This window comes from Scyliorhinus canicula, chromosome 15 (assembly GCF_902713615.1).
Source record: "Scyliorhinus canicula chromosome 15, sScyCan1.1, whole genome shotgun sequence".
NCBI lineage: Eukaryota > Metazoa > Chordata > Chondrichthyes > Carcharhiniformes > Scyliorhinidae > Scyliorhinus > Scyliorhinus canicula.
The window spans coordinates 97829976-97853952 of NC_052160.1; the positions used below are offsets into that span (position 1 = coordinate 97829976).

General features: G+C 45.7%; 1 protein-coding gene across 1 annotated transcript in view; it reads left to right on the forward strand.

Moving 5' to 3' along the window:
• LOC119978169 (ankyrin repeat and SAM domain-containing protein 1A-like) overlaps positions 1 to 23977 on the forward strand; it is a 581433-nt gene that overhangs the window by 216554 nt on the left and 340902 nt on the right. The window contains 1 exon segment of the mRNA XM_038819603.1: positions 17356 to 17482. Within this exon segment, the coding sequence (XP_038675531.1) occupies positions 17356 to 17482 (127 nt within the window).

Below are 23977 nucleotides of genomic sequence, written 5' to 3' on the forward strand. Positions count from 1 at the left end.
CCCTTCCTCAATCTAACCTCTTCCGCCACCTTCAGGTGCGTCTCCTGAATCATGGCCACGTCCGCCTTCAGCCCCTTCAGGTGCGTAAACACACGGGGCCCGTTTGACCGGCCCATTCAGTCCCCTCACATTCCAGGTTATCAGCCGGATCAGGGGGCTCCCTGCCCCCCTCCCCCGCCGACTAGCCATAACCCTTCCTCTGCCCGGCACTTGCCCACGGCCCCCGCTCGGCCCGTTCCCCACGGTGGCAAACCCCCGTCTCGACCCCCCTGCATACTCCAGCTCCTTCCTGGCCATTCCAGCAGCAACCTGGCCCCCCCCCCCCACCACCACCAAGCTAGGACACCCCTGGCCACGTTACTCCCTCCATAGTAGTCCCGTAAGCCAACTGACTCCTGATGACCCCGGAAACTCCCGCCACTCCTCCGACCACTCCCAGCGTGGGGCTACCCCTCCTCCCCAGTGCCCACCAGCAGGCTCTCCTCCTCCCCCTCACGTGGGAAAAAAGCCCGCGCTTCTCAGCTCCGACCCCGCTCCCATCAACCCTCAGCACGGGAAAAAGCCTGCGCTTTCCACTTGTCCGACCCCGCCTCCTCTAAAGCAGCTCCCATTGTCGGCCCAGTCCCCTTGCTGGGCCCCAGCCCCCCTTCCCACCATCAGCTCCCCACACTGCAAGTCTACCCCCCTCCTCGAGCCCATCCACCGAACCCACGCAAAAAGACAGTGCCCCACCCTCCCTGAAAACGACACAGAACCAGCATTAAACAGAAAACCCCCCCTCAGAAAATAACACAGTAACATACAGCCCCCGCACCCAACCCTCAGTTTGAGTCCAACTTCTCGGCCTGCACAAAGGCCCACGCCTCCTCCGGGGACTCGAAGTAAAAGTGTTAGTCCTTGTAGGTGACCCACAAACGCGCCGGCTGCAACATGCCGAATTTCACTCCTTTTCTGTGCAGCACCGCCTTCGTCCGGTTGTACCCGGCCCTCCGCTTAGATACCTCCGCACTCCAGTCCTGGTAGATCTGCGTTCTCCCACCTGCTACTCTGCTCCTTCTTGGCCCACCTGAGGACACACTCCCGGTCAGCGAACCGGTGGAACCGCACCAGCACCACCCGTGTCGGCTCATTTGGCTTGGGCCTTCTTGCCAGTATTCTGTGGGCCCCCTCCAGCTCCAGGGACCCCTGGAAGGACCCAGCTCCCATCAGCGAATTCAGCAGGATGACCATGTAGGCCCCCATGTCTGATCCCTCCAGCCCCTCCAGAAGGCCCAGGATCCGCAAATCTTTCCACCTCGACAGGTTCTCCATCTCCTTGAACCGCTACTGCCATTTTTTATGGAGCGCCTCATGCATCTCCACCTTTACCGCGAGGGCTGAGGCCTCATCCTCTCTTTCAGAGGCCTGTTGTCGGATCTCCCGGATTGCCACCCCCTGGGCTGTCTGAGTCTCCAGCAGCTTGTCGATGGAAGCCTTCAACGGCTCTAGCAGCTCCGCTTTGAGCTCCCGGAAGCAGCGCTGGAGAGTCTCCTGTTGCTCCTGCACCCACTGCCTGCGTGCCTCTTGGTCTCCGCCGGCCACCATCTTGTGCTTCTTCCCTCGCTTTTGCTTTGGCGCTGCCACCGCTATCCTGCTTGCCCCACTCCTGGTCCAGGCCATATACTGTTGGGGAAATGCTGCTGACTCGTTGCCACGTCGGGAACCGTCAAAAAAGTACCGCTGGGGGCCCTAAAAAGAACCCAAAAGTCCGTTCCTGGCGGGAGCTGCCGAACGTACGGCTTAGCTCCGCATAGCCGCAACCGGAAGTGATAAGTTGTTTTCTATGGTTCATCTGTAAAAATTGGTAAGAGTCAATGTGGGGATGCTGAATTTCCTTAGTTTCCTGAGGACAGATAGGTGCTGTTGTGCTTATATGGGGAAAAGTGGGAACAAGTGGATGATCAGCCATGACCATAGTGAATGTGGGAGGAGAGCCGAAGGGCTGAATGGCCGACGCCTCCTATTTTCTATGAATGGAAGGGGGGTGGTTGGTTTGACTGTATTAAAGATAATGGGAGGTGACTTTTGATAATTTGGATGATTGGATTGGATTTGTTTATTGTCACGTGTACCGAGGTACAGTGAAAAGTATTTTTCTGCAAGCAGCTCAACAGATCATTCAGTACATGGGAAGAAAAGGGAATTAAACAAAATTCAAGAAAATACAAGAAAATGCATAATAGGGCAACACAAGATATACAATGTAACTATAGAAGCATTGGCATCGGATGAAGCATACAGGGTGTAGTGTTAATGAGGTCAGTCAATAAGAGGGTTATTTAGGAGTCTGGTGACAGTGGGGAAGAAGCTGTTTTTGAGTCTGTTCGTGCGTGTTCTCAGACTTCTGTACCTCCTGCCCGATGGAAGAAGTTGGAAAAGTGAGTAAGCCGGGTGGGAGGGATCCTTGATTATGCTGCCCGCTTTCCCCAGGCAGCGGGAGGTGTAGATGGAATCCATGGATGGAAGGCAGGTTTGTGTGATGAACTGGGCGGTATTCACGACTCTCCGAAGTTCCTTGCGGTCCTGGGACGAGCAGTTGCCATACCAGGCTGTGGTGCAGCCCGATAGGATGCTTTCTATGGTGCATCTGTAAAAGTTGGTAAGGGTTAATGTGGACATGCCGAATTTCCTTAGGTTCCTGAGGAAGTATAGGCGCTGTTGTGCTTTCTTGGTGATAGCGTCGACGTGAGTGGACCAGGACAGATTTTTGGTGATGTGCACCCCTAGGAATTTGAAACTGCTAGCCATCTCCACCTCGGCCCCGTTGATGCTGACAGGGGTGTGTACAGTACTTTGCTTCCTGAAGTCAATGACCAGCTCTTTAGTTTTGCTGGCATTGAGGGAGAGATTGTTGTCGTTACACCACTCCACTAGGTTCTCTATCTCCCTCCTGTATTCTGACTCGTCGCTATTCGAGATCCGGCCCACTATGGTCGTATCGTCAGCAAATTTGTAGATGGAGTTGGAACCAAGTTTTGCCACGCAGTCGTGTGTGTACAGGGAGTAGAGTAGGGGGCTAAGTACGCAGCCTTGCGGGGCACCGGTATTGAGGACTATTGTGGAGGAGGTGTTGTTGTTCATTCTTACTGATTGTGGTCTGTTATGAAGTTTTATTCCTTATCATCTTCAACCCATCTTTGAGGAGGAACTGGCTGACTGAAGTTTATACACAAGCTATTGTTAGTGATCTTGATGAATGGTAGCAGGATAGATAAATTTAACCCCCCCCGAGTAAGATTTTTCAGATAAATGACATTAATGAAAAATAATACAATATGGGTGCATGTGACAATATCACTGAAGAAAAAACTGAGGATTTTGTTGTCATGTTTGATTTGTCATATGCAACTGGGTCCAGGGAATATTAGCTCAGAGGTAGATAACCTTGGGGGGGGAAATGATTTAGCTGACTGCAAAGTACTTGGAACTTTCACTGAGTGACTTTCCATTTGAACGTTTATGCTTCTTGCCTTGAATCTATAGGAAATCTGTTCACTTGAGGGGATATTGTATTATTAGAATAATATATAAATATGCCAATGGGAATATTCAGTTGTTATTTGAAATTACATATATTTATGTTAGAAAGCCTGTGAGATTTAGGAGACATTAGTCTGCCCTGAGATGTTCATATTGGTGGAATCCTGTGATTTTGGGGATCTTGGCTGCTGGCTGGAGGGTTGGCGAGTAACCCGCAGTGCATCTTTACGAGAAGACCTGCCATACCCATGCCAGTCAGGTGATGGCAAGTCCACCAGAGGCCTTCCCCTGGGATCAAGACCATGGGGGAAGACATTCCGCCTAGCGAGTGTTGCTGGGCAGCTCCTCTCCTGCTCAACAGTGCCGCTGAGGAGGCTGTGGCTTGTGGCAGAAAGACACTGCGCAGTGTCCCAGGATCACAGAGGACCCAGGCTTACAGGTAAGTAATGTTGGGACAGAGAGTGTGGGGTGGGGGGTTGTTGAGGTGGAGGGGGTTGGCTCTCTGCAGCCCCTTTCCCTTTCTGATGTCCTGTCCCTTGATCGGATCCTGATTTCCTTTTGACCAAGCACCCCCATCCCGTTCCCCGAGGCGACAAGTGACCTCCATAGGTTCAACTGTTGTACATGCTGCATGGGGATAGGCTTGCCTGCATTAGGGTTAATCCCAGTTGGGGCCGGATTAGACCCGCAATGATCATTAATTGGCTACCTAAGGGCCTCAATTGATGACAGGGTGAGAAAGTCAACCATGGGTCTTCCTGCGCACAACTCCATTCTGGTGGAGATGGAAAGGTGGTGGGGTCCAGATATGCCATCATGCCGCCAAAATAAGTGCCGTTCCTGCCTACAAACCTGCCACTATCGAAAGCACGAGATTCTTCCCGATGTTTCCCAAGAGATTCAGAGATAAAATTTAGGTATTGTAACTCTAGATATAGAAGGATGTTGATGCCATGAATTCATTATTGCAAATGCACTTGATTTGGGAGGGTTGGAGGAACCATTTTAGGCCAATAAAGATAGGTGGCAGATCTGATGCGGGTTAGGATTATGAGCAACGGAGGTTTGAATGCGCTGAAGTTAACTGCAGGTGAAGGATGAGAGACCAACAGGAGATAATTCAAATGACAGAATCCAGATACTACTGAGACGGGGGAGAGGGTTTCACTGGCAGATGGGCTGAGGTACAAGTGATTTTTAAAACCATCACTAATGGGATGTTGGCATCACTGCCCAGAAGGCAAGGCCAACATTTATTGCTCATTCTTAATTGCCCTTGAATAGGTGGTGGTGAGCTTCCTTCTTAACCCGGGCAGTCCATCGGGTGCATATGTGCCACATTGCTGTTCGGGAGAAAGCTCCTGCATATTGACCCAGTGACAGTGAAGGAAAAGGTGAGACAGTTCCAAATCAGGACAGTGTGTGACTTGAAGGGTAACATGAGAGGGTGCTGGTGTTGCCATGCATCTGCTGCCTTGTCCTTCAAGCTGGTAGAGACTTTGTATGGTTCTTTTAAAGGAGCCTTGGTGAGTTGCTGCAGTGCATCTTGTATATGGTACACGGCCACCATCGTGTGATGGTAGTGGAGGGAGTGAACGTTTGTTGATGGAGTGCCAATCAAGCGGGCCACCTTTTCCTGGATGCTTTCTTACTTTTGAGTGTGTTATGATCTCTGTCAAGACCAGTAATTTTTCAAAAAAAAACAAGATCCCAGTTATTCACTGAAAGAATGAAGTCACAAGATTTCAGTTTAAACAGAGGAATGTGTACTATACAAGAGATGAACAAAGTAAACACAAAATACTATCTTGGATAACCACTTGTACTCTCAAACTCAGAATCATCTTCACATAAACATGGATTAACAGGCAATTTGCAGTTGATTAGAAACTATAAAATGCATACCAAATGGCAGATAAAATTAAGACAGATCTTACGAATGGGCTCGGCAGTCCATTTGGCATATGTCATCAATCTCAATCACAAAGTTGTTCAAAACTCTGCCTTCCTCACAAAGAATTTCAGGTCTTCTAGGATGTAGTCTGATCCCAAGACGGCAGCAGCGCATCACCAACCCGAGTTCCACTGTCATTGCCATTCATCTGCAGAACCTCTTCAACTCAGTCTATTTGGCGTCGATCCACCCATGTTATCTTCAAGTAACCAAAATAGCTGCAGCAACTATACTTTTCTTTATTCTTAGCTTCTTGATTTAGCCTTTGTTGTCTTCAGTGTGCCTATACTGCACCACTTGAATTCTCAGCACCGACTGAACGTTGAGCACTCTGTCATTTTATATGATTTCAACCATGTTCACTCTCCCTAGAAGAGTTTTGGTTTCCAGTGTCAGTTTTAGTTGCTGGAAGGTTTCCCTTTCCCTGCTTTCCCTATCCCCGTTCCCCTTAAAAAATACAAGCTTTGAAACTCCTGATTCCATCACAAATGGTGCTGAAGCCACACTGATCCAGGCAAGTGGAGAATATTCCATTTGTTGATATTAAGGAGGAGGATGTGCTGGAAATTTTGAAAAGCATCAGGATAGATAAGTCCCCTGGGCCTGACAGGATATACCCAAGGTTACTACGGGAAGCGAGGGAGGAGATTGCTGCGCTGTTGGCGATGATCTTTGCGCCCTCACTCTCCACTGGAACAGTACCGGATGATTGGAGGGAGGCGAATGTTGTTCCCCTTTTCAAGAAAGGGAATAGGGAAAATCCCTGGGACTTACAGACCCATCAGTCTTACGTCTGTGGTGAGCAAAATACTGGAAAGGATTCTGAGAGATAGGATTTATGATTATTTAGAAAAACATAGTTTGATTAAAGATAGTCAGCATGGCTTTGTGAGGGGCAGGTCATGCCTCACAAGCCTCATTGAATTTTTTGAGGATGTGACGAGACACATTGATGAAGGTCGGGCAGTGGATGTGGTGTATACGGATTTCAGTCAGGCATTTGATAAGGTTCCTCATGGTAGGCTTATTCAGAAAGTTAGGGGACATGGGATACAGGGAAATTTGGCTGTCTGGAAACAGAATTGGCTGGCTGAAAGAAGACAGCGAGTGGTAGTGGATGGAAAGTATTCCGCCTGGAGGTCGGTGACCAGTGGTGTCCCGCAAGGATCTGTTCTGGGACCTCTGCTCTTTGTGGTTTTTATAAATGACTTGGATGAGGAAGTGGAAGGGTGGGTTAGTAAGTTTGCCGATGACACGAAGGTTGGGGGAGTTGTAGATAGTGTTGAGGGTTGTTGCAGCTTACAACAGGTGCCGGAATGTGGCGACTAGGGGCTTTTCATAGTAACTTAATTGAAGCCTACTCGTGACAATAAGCGATTTTCATTTCCAGATGGAGTTCAACCATGGCAAATGTGAAGTGATTTATTTTGGAAGGTCGAAATTGCATGCTGAATACAGGGTTAAAGGCAGGATTCTTGGAAGTGTGGAGGAACAGAGGGATCTTGGGGTCCACGTACATAGATCCCTCGAAGTTAACACCCAGGTTGATGGGGTTGTAAAGAAGGCATATGGTGTTTTTGCTTTCATGAACAGGGGGATTGAGTTTAAGAGCCACGAGGTTTTGCTGCAGCTTTATAAAACCATAGTTGGACCACACTTGGAATATTGTGTCCAGTTCTGGTTGACTCATTATAGGAAGGATGTGGATGCTTTGGAGAGGGTACAGAGGAGTATTACCAGGTGCTGCCTGGGCTGGAGGGCATTCTTATGAAGAAAGGTTGAGGGAGCTAGGGCTTTTCTCACTAGAGTGAAGAAGGCAGAGAAGTGACTTGATAGAGGTGTACAAGGTGATGAGAGGTTGGTTCTTTACACAGAGAGTGGTGGGTGTGTGGAATGCACTGCCAGCAGAGGTGGCGGAGTCAGAGTGATTAGGGACATTTAAGCGACTCTTAGACAAGCTTATGGACAGCAGTAAATTGAAGGGGTGTAGGTTAGGTTGATCTTAGATCAGGATAAATGGTCGGCACAACATTGTGGGCTGAAGGGCCTGTACTGTGCTGTACTGTTCAATGTTCTATGTTCACACTCGCGACTTGTACCTTATAGATGGTGGGCTGGCTTTGGGGAATCAGGCGGTGTTACTTTCCTCAGGATTCCTAGCCTCTGACCTTCTCTTGCAGCCACAGTATTTATATGATCAGTCCAGTTCAGTTTCTGGTCAATGGTAACTCTCCGGATGTTGATAGTGGGGGGAATTCATCCATGTTAATACATTTGAATGTCAAAGGAAGATGGTTAGGTTCTGTCTTGTAGATGGCCATTGCCTGACGCTATTGAGGAGTTAATGTTACTTGCCATTATCAACCAAAGCATGAATGTTGTCCAGGTCTTGCTGAATATTGGCATGGACTGCTTCAGTTTCTGAGGGGTTGTGAATGGTACTGAACATTGAGCAAACATCCTCACCTCTGACTTTATGATGGCAGGAAGAAGGTCATTGATAAAGCAGCTGAAGATAGTTAGGCCTAGGACACAACACTGGTGAGGTCCTGCAACAATGTCTTGGGGCATCTAACAACCACACATACCTTCCTTTGTGCTGGATATGACATCAGTAAAGAGTACCGCCTGATTCCCATTGACTTTCATTTTGCTAGCACTACTTGATTCCACACTCAATCCAATTTTGCCTGGTTGCTGAGGCAATCACGTTCACTTTACCTCTGGAATTCAGCTCTATAGTTCATATTTGTAGCAAAACTGAAAAGAGGTCTAGGGCTAAGTGGCCCTGGCAAAACTTAAACTGAGTGTTAATGAACAGGGTATTGCTCAGTAAACATTGCTTGATTGCATGTTGCTGACACCTTCCATTACTTGGCTGATAATTGAGAGTATATTGATGGGGTCATAATTGGTTAGATGGGATTTAGTCTGGGTTTTTTTTTTGTGGACATGTATGGACAATTTTTCATGTTGGCAGGCAAATACCAGTGTTGTAGCTGCACTGGAACAAGCTTGGCTAGGGATGTGCCTAGCTCTTGGACATATGTCATCAGTACTACAGCAAGAATGTTGTTAGGACCCATAGCCTTTGCTGTATCCATCATTATCAAATGACTTATCCTGTGACTGTGACAAAGGTAAATGTTTGCACTTCATTGTTCTTGACCTGCCTGCAGCTTTTGACACTGTTGAACGCATCATCCTCCTGCAAACCCTCTCCACTGTTATCCAGTGTGTGAAACTGCTCTCGTGATTCCACTCTTATCCATCTAATCATAGCCAGAGAATCATTTGTAGTGGCTCCCCTTTCTGCCCTGCAACATTATTCTCCAAAGATCTATCATTGGCCCCCTTTTCCATCTACATGCTGACCCTTGGTGGCATAATCCGAAGGCACAATATTAGTTTTTACATGTCTGATGATGACACCCAGCTCTTTCTCACCACCACGTTCCTCTACGTCTCCACTGTTGCTAAATTATCAGACTGCTTATCTGACATCCAGTACTCGGAGCAGAAATATTTTCTAATTAAATATCTGGAAGATTGCAACTAGCAATGATAGCTCCAAACTCTGATCCACAGCTCTCATCTCCATTCATCTCCCAGGTATTAATCTGAGATTAAGTAAGTCTGTTCACAACATAAGATGTCACATTTGATTACTAATTAACCTCTGATGTCATGTTTATGTTAACACACGACCACCTTTTCCCACATCCATGACATTGACCAACTTAGCTCCTATTTTAGCTGATCTATTGACCCTCATCCAAGCCTTTGTTACCATTAGACTCGATTGTTCCAACACACTCCTGACTGATCTCCCAGAATCTACCCTCCATAATCTTGAGGCCATCAAATACTTTGCTGCCAATTTTTGAATTTGCAGAAAATCATCTACCCTTTTACATTTTGTGCTTGTGACCTACAGTCGCTTCTGGTCAACAGCATGATTTTTAAAATTCTCATCCTGGTTTACAAATCCCTCTGCCCTTGCCACTCTCCATCTCCATAATCTGCCCCAACTCCACAACCTTCCAAGGTATTTGCATTCTTCTAGTCCTGACGTCTTGTGCATTCTCAATTATAATTGCGCCACCGTTGATGGCCATGCCTTCAGTTACATAGGTCCCAAGCTCCTTAAATTAAGGAATTCCTTCCTTAAACCTCTGCCCTCCTACCTTGCTTTCTTCCTTTAAATATACCCGTTTATCATTAGACCAAATATCTCCTTGACATTATACTTTGTTTTATGATGCTCCATAAAGAGCCTTGGGATGTTTCATTATGTTAAATGTTGGGGCTGTTTCTGGAATCTCTTCCTCAGATTAGTTGTTTAATTGTCCACCACCATTCATAATGGGATATGTCAGGACTGCAGAGCTTTGATCTGATCTGTTGGTTGTGGGATTGTTTAGCTCTTGTCAGTTGCTTGCTGCTTCTGCTCTTCAACATGTAGTGTTGTAGCTTCACCAGGCTGACACTTAGGTGTGCCAGTTGCTGTTCTTGGCCTGCACCCCTCCACTTTTCATTGAACCAGACTAGACGGTGGTTTCGGCTGTGACTGTTGAACAGATTTTATAAATAGGAAATGGGGTATATGTAAACTGTAGTTATAGTACTTTGGTGATTCACAGCAGATAGGAGTTCAATTGTCCATTCGCCTAAGATAGAAAATAACAGTTTCTCCCCTAAACACTATGAAATACTTGTATTGAATTGAGCAGGTTGGCTTCTCCCTTGCATATATGATCAAGGCGATAGAATCACAGAACTATGACTGCACAGAAGGAGACCATTTGATCTATCGAGGCTGCACCACCTTTCTGAATTAGCAATGCACCGAGTGTCATTTTCCCACCTTTTCCCTGCACATTCTTTTTTCGATAATATTCAAATTTGCTTTTGAATGTCCCATTTGAACCTGTCTCCACCATGTTCTCAGGCAATGCATTCCAGACCGTAGCCACTCACTGTGCAAAAATATTTTTCCACATGTCGCTTTTGCTTCTTTTGCCAATGACTTCAAATCTGTGCTCTCTGGTCTTGATCCTTTCATGAGTGGGAAAGTTTCTCTCTTCTCTGTCCACACTCTGCATAATTTTGAATACCTCTATTAAATTTCCTCTCCGCCTCCTTTTCCCCAAAGAAAACTTCTTCAATCTATGAAGTTCCTCATGCCTGAAACCATTGTCGTGAATCTTTTTAGCACTTTCTCCAATGCCAATCCCTTCACATCTTTCCGAAAGTACAGTGTCCAGAAGTGGACACAATGCTTCAGCTGAGGTCAAACTAGTGTCTTATAAAATTTCAACTTAAAGTCTTTGCTGTTATGCTCACTGCCCCTATTAATCAAGCTGAGGATGCCGTATGCTTTATTAACAGCTCTCTCAACCTGTCCTGCCACCGTCAACGACTTATGCACATAAACATCCAGGTCCCTCTGCTCCTGCACCCCCTTTAAAGTTGCATCCTTTATTTTATATTGTCTCTTGTGTTATTCCTACCAAAGTGAATCACATTGAAGTTCACCTTTCACTTGTCTAACTATTCCACCAATTGTCTTTGTCCGTTTGCACTATCCTCCTCACAGTTCACAATGCTTTTAAGTTTCGGATTCTCCGCAAATTTTGAAATTGTGCCCTGTACACGAAGGTTTAGATCATTAATATATGTCCAAAAGAGTAAGGGTCCCCCTCTGACCCCTGGGGAACACCACTACAAAGTTCTGCAAGTTTGAAAAACATCCATTCCCTCTGCTTCATGCCACAGCCAATTTTGTATCAATGTTTTTCTTGCCCTTTCATTCCATGAGCAATAAATTTGCACGCGTGTCTGTTGTATGGCGCATTATCAAATGCCTTTTGGAAGTCATGTACATCACATCAATGGCAATGCCTTCATCATCTCTCTCTGTGCCTCGTAAAAAATTCCAAGTTACTTAAAAACCACTTTCCCTTAAGTTCATGCTGGCTTTCCTTAATTAACCTGCATTTGTCCATGTGACTATTTCTCCCTAATTTGTTTCTGGAAGCTTACCCACCATTGAAGTTAAATGTAGATGCTAGGCATATCTTTACACCCTTTTTTTGAGCAAGGGCGTGACATGGAAATTCTCAAGTTCCTAGGCACTACCCTGAGTTTTAAGGAAAATTAAAAAATTATGGCTATTGCATCTAGAATTTCCACTCTCACTTCCGTCCGTATCCTTGAATGCATTTCATCTGCTCCTGGTGCGTTGTCAACTTTAAATATTGAAAGCCTTTCTAATACCTCCTTATCAATTTTAAATCTTTGTAGGGTTTTAATTACCCCATGGCCTGGGTAGCGGGTAGCATCTGCTACTTGGTAAAGACAATGCAAAGTATTCATTTAATAGCTCAGCGTGCATGTCTTCATGCAAAGATGCTCTTTTTGGTCCCTAATCAACACTGCTGCTCCTTTAATTACTCTTTTACTATTTTTATGCCTGTACAACACTTTGGGATTCCCTTTTTATGTTAACTGCCAGTCTCTTCTCATACAATCTCTTTGCTTCTCTTGTGTTCTTTTTCACTTCCCATCTGAACCTTCTATCTTCAGGCTGGTCCATCTGACATCTGGTAAAAGAATGCTTTTTCTTCTTCGGCTTAATCTCTATCTCTTTTGACATTCAGGTAGCTCTGGATTTCATAGTTCATAGAATTTATAGTGCAGAAGGAGGCCATTTGGCCCATCGAGTCTACACCGGCTCTTGGAAAGAGCACCCTACCCACGTTCAACACCTCCACCCTATCCCCATAACCCAGTAACCCCACCCAACACTAAGGGCAATTTTGGACACTAAGGGCAATTTATCACGTCCAATCCACCTAACCTGCACATCTTTGGATTGTGGGAGGAAACGGAGCACCTGGAGGAAACCCACGCACACACGGGGAGGATGTGCAGACTCCACACAGACAGTGACCCAAGCCGGAATCGAACCTGGCACCCTGGAGCTGTGAAGCGATTGTGCTATCCACAATGCTACCGTGCTGCCCATTTATTTTCACTTGAAAGGGAAAGGAAAGGTAATATATCTTGACTTTACCAGCACTGTCTCTTTCAAGGTATCCCAGTGTTCAACTGCCATTTTCCTGAAAATCTTTCGTTCCAAGTAATTTGGTCCAGATATATTCTTATCCCATTTACTGGCTTTCCCCCAGTTAATTATTCTTGCTCCAGATTGATATTTGTTCTGTTCCATAGGCCAACCTAAATCTTATGATGCAATAAACACTGCCCCCTAAATGTTCTCCTACTGATATTTGATCCACTTGGCTCACATAATTCCCAAGAACCAGGCCCAGTAGAGCCTTCCCTCTTGGACTGGAAACATCCTGCTGTAGAAACATTTCCTGAACACACTGCAGGAACTCTTGTCTCTCTCTGCCTTTACACAGCTACTATTCCAGTCTATATTTGGATAATTGAAGTCCCTCATTTTTACTACTCTGTAACTTGCATATTTCTGTAATTTCCTCACCAATATGTTCCTTTACATCCTTTCCATGAGACTACACTGAGCAATGTAATTCCTCACTATAATATCTCATTTTACACCGGGAAAAGATGGATCCATTATGCACATTTGAATCTGATCTTTAACCTCATATGTGCGAAGAAAGGAACCAATTCTGTCATTCATAAGTAAAATTGCTTAATTTTTATTGCACAGGTGTCAATGACGCATCTGTTGCAGTTAAGTATATGGATATATTTTCATGGGCATGGTGCCATACGAACTGGTGAACCAGTTTAGGAATAAGGTGACATTACAGGGAAGGCTCTTAACTTTGCCGGTGCTGTTATCTTGGAATGAATACAGAATATCTTCAGTGCAAAGCCTGATGGTACACTATATCAATAAAAGTGCCAGGTTGTTAATGAGAAGGTCAGGGTGATAGAAATCACACAGCAGTGTTGTGAAATTATGTTGCAAAGAATAAGGAGTTGTGAAAATATATTGGCAGCTTGAATGATGATTTGCTTTGTGAGGGTGCCTACTTTTAGAAATTTGGAAAATATCATGGATTTGAACTCCTTGATGGAAACCAAAGCTGCATTACATCCCACCCTAATATCTCCATAGAAGATCAAACCAAATTTTCAGGCTCATTAACCCCAGTGACCAATTGCCCACCTGATGTGAAGAATTGTTTGGCTGATTGCTGACAGGTGAAGATCAGCAGCCTGCAAACCTCCCATTGACGCTCATGGAGATGAGAGTTCAGAAGGATCATATGGGTAGGGAGGCGAATGAGAGCCTGAGGCCCAGATTCTTCGGTGTCCTGGAGGAGCACTCTTACTCCAGAGCACTTCCAAAAAACTGTTCAGGTGGGGGCAATTAAAAATTTCAAAGTGGCAGTTGATCAATTTTTGGCTAGGTGGGGGTATTTTGGGGTATAGAACCTTTGGTACATAGCTACCATTATCTAATTGAATGGCTGAAAGGCCTGGTAATGCTCCTGACAACACAAAGATTTTTTACCATTTAGGACCCCTGCAGATTTTTGCTGAGCCAGCAACACCCACATCTCATGAAAGTAGCATGGTGCGGCTGCCAAACAATACGATAGAGCAGGCATTGTCAAAGTTGGGGGCGTGACCTGTGGGTGGGTCGCAGGCGGGTGTCGGGATGGTCGCGGAGCCGTCCGTCGCGGCACTCCCGATCATGCAAATCCGCGTGCAGAGTGGCCTTCAAAATGGCCTTGAACATATTTTTAAAAAAGCTGCCGCACTGCGCATGTGTGTCCGCTCATCGGTTCGCATGTGCAAAAATCTGCGCATGTGCAAAACTCTGCGCATGTGCACCGATGAGCGGGCACGCATGCGCAGTGCGGCCGCGTTTTCAAAAATCTGGTCGCAGCCTTTTTGAAGTCCGCAGCAGCCGGCATTGTTAAAAGCCTCTGCAAAAAGGTCAGGGAGAATTATGTGATTGGTTGCTTTCTGAACTTTGATGCTGATGAAGTGGAAGTCTCTTACTCCAAGAATGGTGAGTGATCCAACGATGGTTTCACCGCAGCTGTAACTTCTACCAAGAGATGTCAACTTTTTAAATCCTGATTTTTAAATATTCCAAAACAAAGTGCCCGCAGGTTGTATTTGGAAGCTTTATCAATTAATTGATTTTTAAGTGTCTTTTTTCAAACATTTTTACTTGTAATGTTTAGGTGAAATGTGGTGAACCTCCAATTTCTAGAGGATGAAAACATTTTCAGTTTCTGCATTTTTTTCCTGTTCAACTTTATCAAATAAAAACCCCACCTGAACTTGTAAAAAAAAAAAGGCGGTTGCTGCGGCGGCTGTTGCTCGTGAATTTGCGCAATCGGAGACAGAGATTAAAAACAAAAAATTCTATGTAATCTTCCTGTCTGAACGGAGGCAGAGAGCAGATCACGCCCCCTGAACATTGCTATCACGTGCTTTGGGCGTGATTGTGATTCCTTCATTTTGTCAGCAGCAAACAAGGTAAGAGAAAATGGTGGGTTGCGAAGATTGGCCGGGTTGGGCCCCGAACGTTGGCCGGTTGGTAAAAATGGATCCCTGGAAAAAAAGTTTGAAAAAGACTGCGATAGAGAGTATCCTCAACATGAAGATGGGACTTTCTCTCCACAAGGGCAGTGCAGCCATCACTCCGACTGATACTGCCATGGACAGAGATAGCACAGGTAGATTGGTGATGACAGCATCAGGTATACCTTTCCCTCTTGTTGGTTAATGGGGTTTGGTCTGACTCTTGCAGACTCTGGTGTTAAATCACTAAAGATCGTGGTGATCTTGGAGGGGAAAAAGTAGCTTAACTTTAACTCTTACTCCAGCTGATTTCTGCAGGGCAGAATGATTGAGATTAAATTTGAGTTAAACAGTGGCAACAGAAAAAGCAGAAACATGTTCTTGCCTGATAACAGAATTAAGTTGGTCCTAAGGGGCAATGAAAAATTGAATGATAGATAGATTACTGTAGGAACTGTGAAATGGAATTGAGGTGATATATGGTTTTTATGAAAATCCCAGTATTAGTGCCCGAGGACACGGCTGTATGGTGACCTGCTGAATTTATCCATCCGCAGAGGACTCCTTTGAAATACCATTACAATTGTACAGAACTGCAATTAAGGAAATATTTTGTCATTCATATTTGTAAATCTGCTTGGAAAAACATTGCTGAAAGCTGATTTAAAATATGCCAATTATGTTAAGAGTTAAACACATAATTCAATTCTGAAATTTTAAAATTATTAAATATTATTTAATCTATTGCATTCACAATCTCTGCTGCTCAGTTTAATAATATAACCTCATGATAAATAGAGATTTGAATCATAGTCAGCATTTTGACATGTCAATGACACATATTATGTGAGTTTATAATTTTTTACTCGCCTGTATAAATGTTCTGATCTAATAAAAGAGAGGCTGAGAGTTTGACCTCTGGCCAGGAGTTGTTAGCTTTATTACTGTTTATTTTTTGGTGAAGGTGACCTGTGAACTGATTTTATGCAGCTGTAATTCAGTAATAGCTGTTCTGGCTAGAATCAAAATCTTGTTTGAATGAGATATAATAGAAATATCCAAAAGACCCTTAAAACAGAAATCTTTACCAATGATGTGCATAAAAATCTGAACACATTTTTTCCAAAGAATTGGGATCAATTCAAGTTATCTCCAGAGTCGTAAAAAAATGTGCAAAGTTACCTTACCCTTGCTGCTCTCACAGCTGTTTCACTGCAGACTGGCTCATTAATATTCATTTTTTTGGGAACATTTTGTAAGCATTTGGCCCATTGAGAATGTGATTGCAGTATTTAGATGAACTGATGTATAAACCAGTCTCTCTTGTATTGCTGTCTCATGAGATTGAATGTCACTAGAATTGTTAGGTTTATGAAATAGTCAAGGGCATTGAGATTTTGATTTGAGCTGACTGCTGGAAGCAACTAATAACAAAGTAGTAGCATTACTCTTCTGAGCAATGATAGTATTGTGACCTTCTAGGGCGCAGGCATTTGACTTTGATTTGAAGTCTATTTTGTTATTCATATGCACCTGTATCTCATGTAGATCCAATATTTTCCTTCTCTGAATCTCATATGGCAGATCTTTGCTCTTCTAAAGAAAGCTGACCCATCGTTTCTACGCTGTCTACCATTGAACTTACAACTGGCTTGTGACATTTCTCACTTTTCCCCTCATTATTGTAACACCTTCTATTTAATGATACAATAGTTGTTAGTATTGCTCAGAACAGGCTATCCCTTTTTTGCCCTAAACTGTAACTTAAGTCACCCGTATTCTTTTTCTGTCCAGGAAAGCTTCACTGTCTTGAAATCCAGATGTGGTTCAGTCTCAAATTCCAATTCATTATTTTCCAGCACCTTAGGAATGTGGGATACCTTGCCTCTCTTAATTCCCCTTCTCCCATCAGTAGTTCAGCTTTTAAAAGGTAGTATTAGTACCTTAATTTGATTGCTTTCTCCACATTTGTCCAACCGTAACAGTGTCTGTGCATGTAATCGACTATTTCTTTTTGTTGCAAGTATATCATATTTGCTTAAAATGAGTAATGTGCAATTTTAAAATAACATTAATTAGACCATGAGGAGTGTTAGATGGGCAACTAATTGAATCCTGGCTTTGGGAAGAGAGGTGATGAAGGGAGGAGAAAAGTTACATGAAATCATATTGCATGGATTCCATTTTGCTTCCATTTGATTTGCGATTGAGATTTTGTTTATTGGTGAAAAACAGAATAAGGTGTCTTGTGGCAAAAGACATGCATGAAACGTATTTCAGCTTCTCTGTACGTTGACTTGTCCTTTGAGCTTCATGTGAGGGTAATTACTTTTTCTCAGGATTCTGATGTGAAGGAGACTCCAGAAAAGCTTGAGGAGCACGAGAATCCCTATGACCTTCTCCTGATTGCGGAAACAAAGAAGCAAACCACTTTTGATGTTTCTCAACACAATGCAGAAAGTACAGGTATGGCGTTGATGTCAAACACACAATATAGTATAATAATCTATTTGTCACTTCTGAAATTCAGGAGGGCATTGGTTGGTTTGCTGAGAGTTGATGCGAGCCTGAAGATGGTGACTGAAAACCGGCTGTAAACGTTAATTCATTTTGTCGTTTCATTGTTCAAAAACTTTAACTGGCTATTCTCTTCATAATTGATATATTTGTATATGACTCATTTCCATCCCCCCCTCTATGTAAAGGAAAAAAAAATTAATATTCAGGGAGTGCCAGTAGTCTGGAACTTGTACTTGATAAATCGTACAATTTATTGTTGTACGATTTCCCATTCACCATGGACATCAGAATCAAGCCTGACCGTCTGCAGCTGGATCCGCAGTCGCCTCACGCCAGAAAAGACCTTGTTCACTGGCTCGTAGTCTTCGAGGCCTACATCTCTTCAGCGGACCCTCCCCCGACAGAGGCTCAGAAAAAGCAACTCCTGTACTCCAGACTTAGCTCCAGCGTCTTTCCGCTCATCCGAGATGCGACTGACTACACCACAGCTATGGAACTGCTCAAGGAGAACTATGCACCATCGGCGAACACCCTGTTTGCGAGGCATCAACTTTCTACTCGCGTCCAGCAGCCGGGTGAGTCGATTGAGGACTTCTGGAGGGCCCTTATACCTCTGGTACGAGACTGCGACTGCCGGGCCCTCACAGCCACGGAACATTCCGATTTACTCATGTGCGATGCCTTCGTTACAGGCATTGCATCGGACCCCATCCGGCAACGACTGCTGGAAGGGGCCGCCCCCGACCTCGCGGCCGCAAAGGCCCTGGCGCTTTCCATGACGGCCGCCTCCTGTAGTGCGCGAACTTACTACGCTAGCCACTCGGCCCACCCGTCCTACCCCTCGTGGACCCCGCAAACGGCCCCCCCAGCAGCCGCCCCCGCGCACTATGCCTGCGCTGCCCACCGCACCGCACCCCCTGGGGGTCCCCACTGTTACTTCTGCGGTCAGCAGAAGCACCCTCGCCACGCTGCCCGGCCCGCACAGCGACCTGCAAAGCTTGTGGCAAGAAAGGCCACTTTGCAGCGGTGTGTCAGTCCCAGACGGTCGCCGCTATCGCACCGCCGGTCCCCTCGCCTCAGCCGCTCCCTCAATGGGCCCCGCCGTCCGCTTCCCCCGACCCCACGTGCGATCAGTGGGCGCCGCCATCTTTTGCCGCCCCCGCCACGTGCGCTCCATGGGCGCCGCCATCTTCATCCACCACCGCCATGTGCGTTCCATGGGCGCTGCCATTTTGTTCCGACCCCACAACGTGCGCTCCATGGACGCCGCCATTTTACCCACAGGTACTGCAGATGCTGCCATCTTGTCTCCAGGTGCCACCATTTTGTCCTCTCCCCGGGACGGGGCCACGGGACACGGGTCGCTACCGCTCCTCGTTGGACTCATCTGACTCAACCGCCGATCAACCACTGCTCTCCTCCGTTACGCTCGACCAGTCCCGTCCTCGCAACCTGGCACCCTCTTCCACATCGGTGCTGGTCAACGGCCACGTGACCTCCTGCCTCATCGACTCCGGGAGCACCGAGAGCTTCGTCCACCCGGACACGGTAAGGCGCTATTCCCTTGCGGTCCATCCCGCCAACCGGCAGATCTCTCTTGCCTCCGGGTCCCACTCTGTCCCGATCCAGGGTTTCTGCCTGGTTAAACTTACCGTACAGGGCGTGGAATTCGACCATTTCCGTCTGTACATTCTCCCCAACCTCTGCGCTTCACTCTTACTAGGCCTGGATTTCCAGTGCAATCTCCAGAACCTCACCCTCAAATTCTGCGGACCCCTACCTCCCCTCACCGTTTGCGTCCTCGCGACCCTCAAGGTCGAGCCTCCCTCACTCTTTGCCAATCTGACCACAGATTGCAAGCCCGTCGCCACCAGGAGCAGACGGTACAGCACCCAGGACAAGGCTTTCATCAGGTCCGAAGTTCAGCGGCTGCTTCGGGAGGGTATCATCGAGGCCAGCAACAGCCCTTGGAGAGCCCAGGTGGTAGTGGTTAAGACCGGGGAGAAGCACAGGATGGTCGTGGACTACAGCCAGACCATCAACCGGTACACGCAGCTCGACGCGTACCCCCTCCCCCGCATTTCTGATATGGTCAATCAGATTGCACAGTACCGGGTCTTCTCCACTATTGACCTGAAATCCGCCTACCACCAGCTCCCCATCCGTAATCGGACCGTCCCTACACTGCCTTCGAGGCAGACGGTCGTCTGTACCAATTTCTTAGGGTTCCCTTCGGCGTCACGAATGGAGTCTCGGTATTTCAGCGAGAAATGGACCGAATGGTTGACCGGTACGGACTGCAGGCCACCTTCCCGTACCTCGACAATGTCACCATCTGCGGCCATGACCAGCAGGACCATGATGCCAACCTTTATGTGACGCTTTCCATGACGGCTGCCTCCCGTAGTGCGCGAACATACTCCGCTAGCCACTCGGCCCACCCGTCCTACCCCTCGTGGACCCCGCAAACGGCCCCCCAGGCCCATCCGTCCTACCCCTCGTGGACCCCGCAAACGGCCCCCCCCAGCAGCCGCCCCCGCGCACTATGCCTGCGCTGCCTGCCGCACCGCACCCCCTGGGGGTCCCCACTGTTACTTCTGCGGTCAGCAGAAGCACCCTCGCCAACGCTGTCCGGCCCGCACAGCGACCTGCAAAGCTTGTGGCAGGAAAGGCCACTTTGCAGCGGTGTGTCAGCGGTGATAAATTGTACTGGAAGATGTACTTGATAAAAGCAAATTACTGCGAATGCTGGAATCTGAAACGAAAACAGAAAATACTGGATGATCTCAACAGGTCTGACAGCATCTGTGGAGAGTGAGAAGGGAGCTAACATTTCGAGTCTGGATAGCTCTTTGTCAAAGCGTTGATATGCTTGGATTGCTTGAACTCCCAATGGAATTCTAATTCCCAATCCTGGGAGCATATATACTTGCATTGAATTTTATTTTTAATCTGGAGGCTATTTGCCCATTTGTGTGTGAAAGTATGTAAATTAATGATCATTATTCAGAAATAGTTATAGAAGTATTAATTAATTCACCTACATGAGATACAGATGCATATGAATAACAAAATAGACTTCAAATTACACAATTACAATTACACAAGCGAAGTATTGCAGAAGCTAGAAAACTGAAACAAAGACAGAAAATGCTGGTCAGCTGTAGGAGAGAAAGAGCTCACAAAAGTTAATAAACCTTTGTCAGAATTGGAAACGTTAGAAATATAACACGTTTTAAGTAAGTACCGAGACAGGGAAGGAATGGGAAGGTCTGTGATAGGGTGGTAAACAGGCGACATTAAATTATAGAAGGGTAGTTAAATATATGGTTACAAATACAATATGATGTTATAGAACTCTGTTCCCTGTTGAGCAATTTTGATGGTTTACATTGGGAATTAATTGACAAAGATGAAAATTAAATAATTCAGATGGAGCCTAGTTATGTAATCTGGAACCAGCATTAATTTGCACACCAGATTGAACATATTACTGACCTGAAACTATCTCGTGTTATGTCATTTAATATTATGATTCATTATGTTGTCAGATTTTCTCGTCCTCATAGCATTTTCTTTTCCTCATGACACCACAGATGGGTTCACATTTACTCAGTCCGAGTGTAAAAGTAGCCTCTGCCATTGTGAATTTCAACATTGTGTATTTTCTCAGCTTTCAAAACATAATAAAAGGACTCAAATAAAGTTAACTAAATTGTTGAATATCAGGATAGAGCATTGATCCCTATTAGCATAACAAAATTGATTATTTTATGGATTATATATCAGTTGCAAAATTGCTTCGATACAAATTTCATAGGAAAATCAACTCTAGCCTTTCTTGTCTTCTAACATTTGCCTGAGCATTCTGTGGTTTGTCACAAAAATATTGAATATATCACACCACATACATCTTCACACAGAAAACAAAGATGAAGTTATACTTTTTTATTAGCTAATTAACTTTTTCATTCTGATTTACTGAAGAGTAAATCTCTCGGAGACTTGCAGAAAAACAAGTCTTTGAAAGGGTGGAAGTTGTTACTCCGAGCCGTGATGGACCCTGCTTTATCTCATTTCCTCTGACTTACCAAACTCAAGGTTTGAAAAAATGTTCCCAAACAGGGAAACCAGTGCAGAAAAATATTGCAGCAGTATAAGGGCTTTACAGATGGACAGCAGTTTGCTGTGGAAGCAGGAGACTAGGAAATGGAGGAATGATTCTCTTTGTGGAGGAACCAATGGAACAAAGGGAGCCTTCCAATACCTATTATGTACAGGAAAAGTCCAACCCTGGGAGTCCAGTGGGGAAAAAGATCGACAAATTAGATATTTTGATAAAATGATGACTGTGTTTATGACTTGTAACATGTAATGGGTTACAGGTGGGAACCCCAGTTTCAGGATTATCCCAACTCCTCTTTTTCCACCACTAGAAAGATGGGAAGAAGTGGGGCAATAGTGAACGATATCTAATTTTGACAAGACGATCATGCCTGACCAGTGATGTCTGCTGTCATTAATGTCGCCCGGCATTAGACAATGCTTGTCGTCACGGGGGTATTCATGACAGTCATTCATGCCCAATGTCCAGAACACTGCTAAGTAGCCAGAAAGAAAAATTTGCTTTTAAACGATTTTGATGGATCCTCTTTGGTGACTGAGGTTTCTGGTTACTGATAGTTTCTGTACCAAGAGAAATGCTGTCTGTGATAGTTAGGCACATTAAGGATGCACGGCAGATTTTAGCAACTTGTGTGCTTGGACAGTATGGTACCCTGATGATGCAAATGTGTGCTCCTGGTTTTGAGAGGACTCTCTCACCCATTGAGTGGAAATCTCATAAACTCATTCAGCATACGTTATTAAAAAGGCTGAATAGTACGCCCCTTTTGTGCATTCCAACCTCTTGATTAATGCACTCACCAGACGGATAATGAGATATTTGCAAAATCAAAGCATGACTGTGGGCATTTCAATGTTGAATAGGCCTGTATTTGTACGCCAAACAGCAGCCTATTGTGAAAGACACCAACCCGCTATTTGCGCAGTACAATCTCTATTACTGCAGGGTTTGTTGAAAAGACGACACCTCGACAAATTCACCAATCTGGCCACTTTTTAAAAAACTGATGTTTGCTGGTACCTGACTATTGATGATCAGAAGTATAATTTTGCAATGTCGGCATGCTCTCGAATTGTGAGAGACATCCCACTCAGTTTAATGTCTCCATTAAGATTAGATAATAACATTTCTGAGCATTTCCTCTGAACGGGAAGACCAGCATAAATTTGATATGTTTAAGCATCATACATATCCGTGGACTGGTCTTCCATGATGCTTTCACAATATGGTGATGATTTTCATTAAAATCATCATTGCTAATAAAACTTCTTTGTGGCGACTTCTGGTGATGGTGATATGCACGTCAGGTGGCTCTCCTCCCAACTAGAATCAAAAAAGGCATTTTTAGGCAAATTCTGCCCGAAACATCAGTTGCAAAATAACCCTGACAGAAGAAAGAGAACAATTGCAAAAAAAGTGCCAGCGAACAGGAGCTCAAGGGATGGCAGAAGTGGCGAAAAGGGCCACGAACAATGAGTGGCCAAACCTGGGGACCCACGAGGTGAGGGGGCTCCGGCCGCCCAAGAGAGGGGGAAACCATTGACTCTTTAAAAAAATAATTTTTATTCAAATTTTCCAACAACAAATTTTATCCCAACAATATAAAGAGAAAAACAGCCCCCCCCCCCCCCCCCCCCCCCAATGTAAGACAATAAATTAACAACAAGAAAGAGTAATAAACATAGAACCGAAAGAACGAACCCCCCCCCCCCCCCACCCCGGTTGCTGCTGAAATTGACCACCCCCTAATGCTCCGCCAGGAAATCTAGAAAAGGCTGCCACTGCCAGAAGAACTCCTGCACCGACCCTCTCAGGGCAAACTTGACCCTCTCCAGTTTAATGAACCCGGCCTTGTCGCTGACCCAGGATTCCGGGCTCGGGGGCTTCGCGTCCTTCCACTGCAAAAGGATCCTTCGCCGGGCTACTAGGGACGCAAAGGCCAGAATACCGGCCTCTCTCGCCTCCTGCACTCCCGGCTCCAATGCTACCCCAAAAATAACGAGCCCCATCCCAGTTTCACCCTGGAGCCAACCACCCTGGACAAGGTCCACACCACCCCCTTCCAGAAACCCTCCAACACCGGACACGCCCAGAACATGTGGGTGTGATTCGCTGGGCTCCCCGAACACCTGCCACACCTGTCGTCCCCCCGTGCGCAAGAAGAGGAGGAATTCACCTTCCCCAGGGCATCTGCCCACGTCCCCTTTTCAATCTCCTCCCCCAACTCCTCCTCCCACTTCGCTTTCAGCTCCCCCACCGAGGCCTCCTCCCCCTCCTGCATCACCTGATAAATTGCAGAGATCCTACCCTCGCCG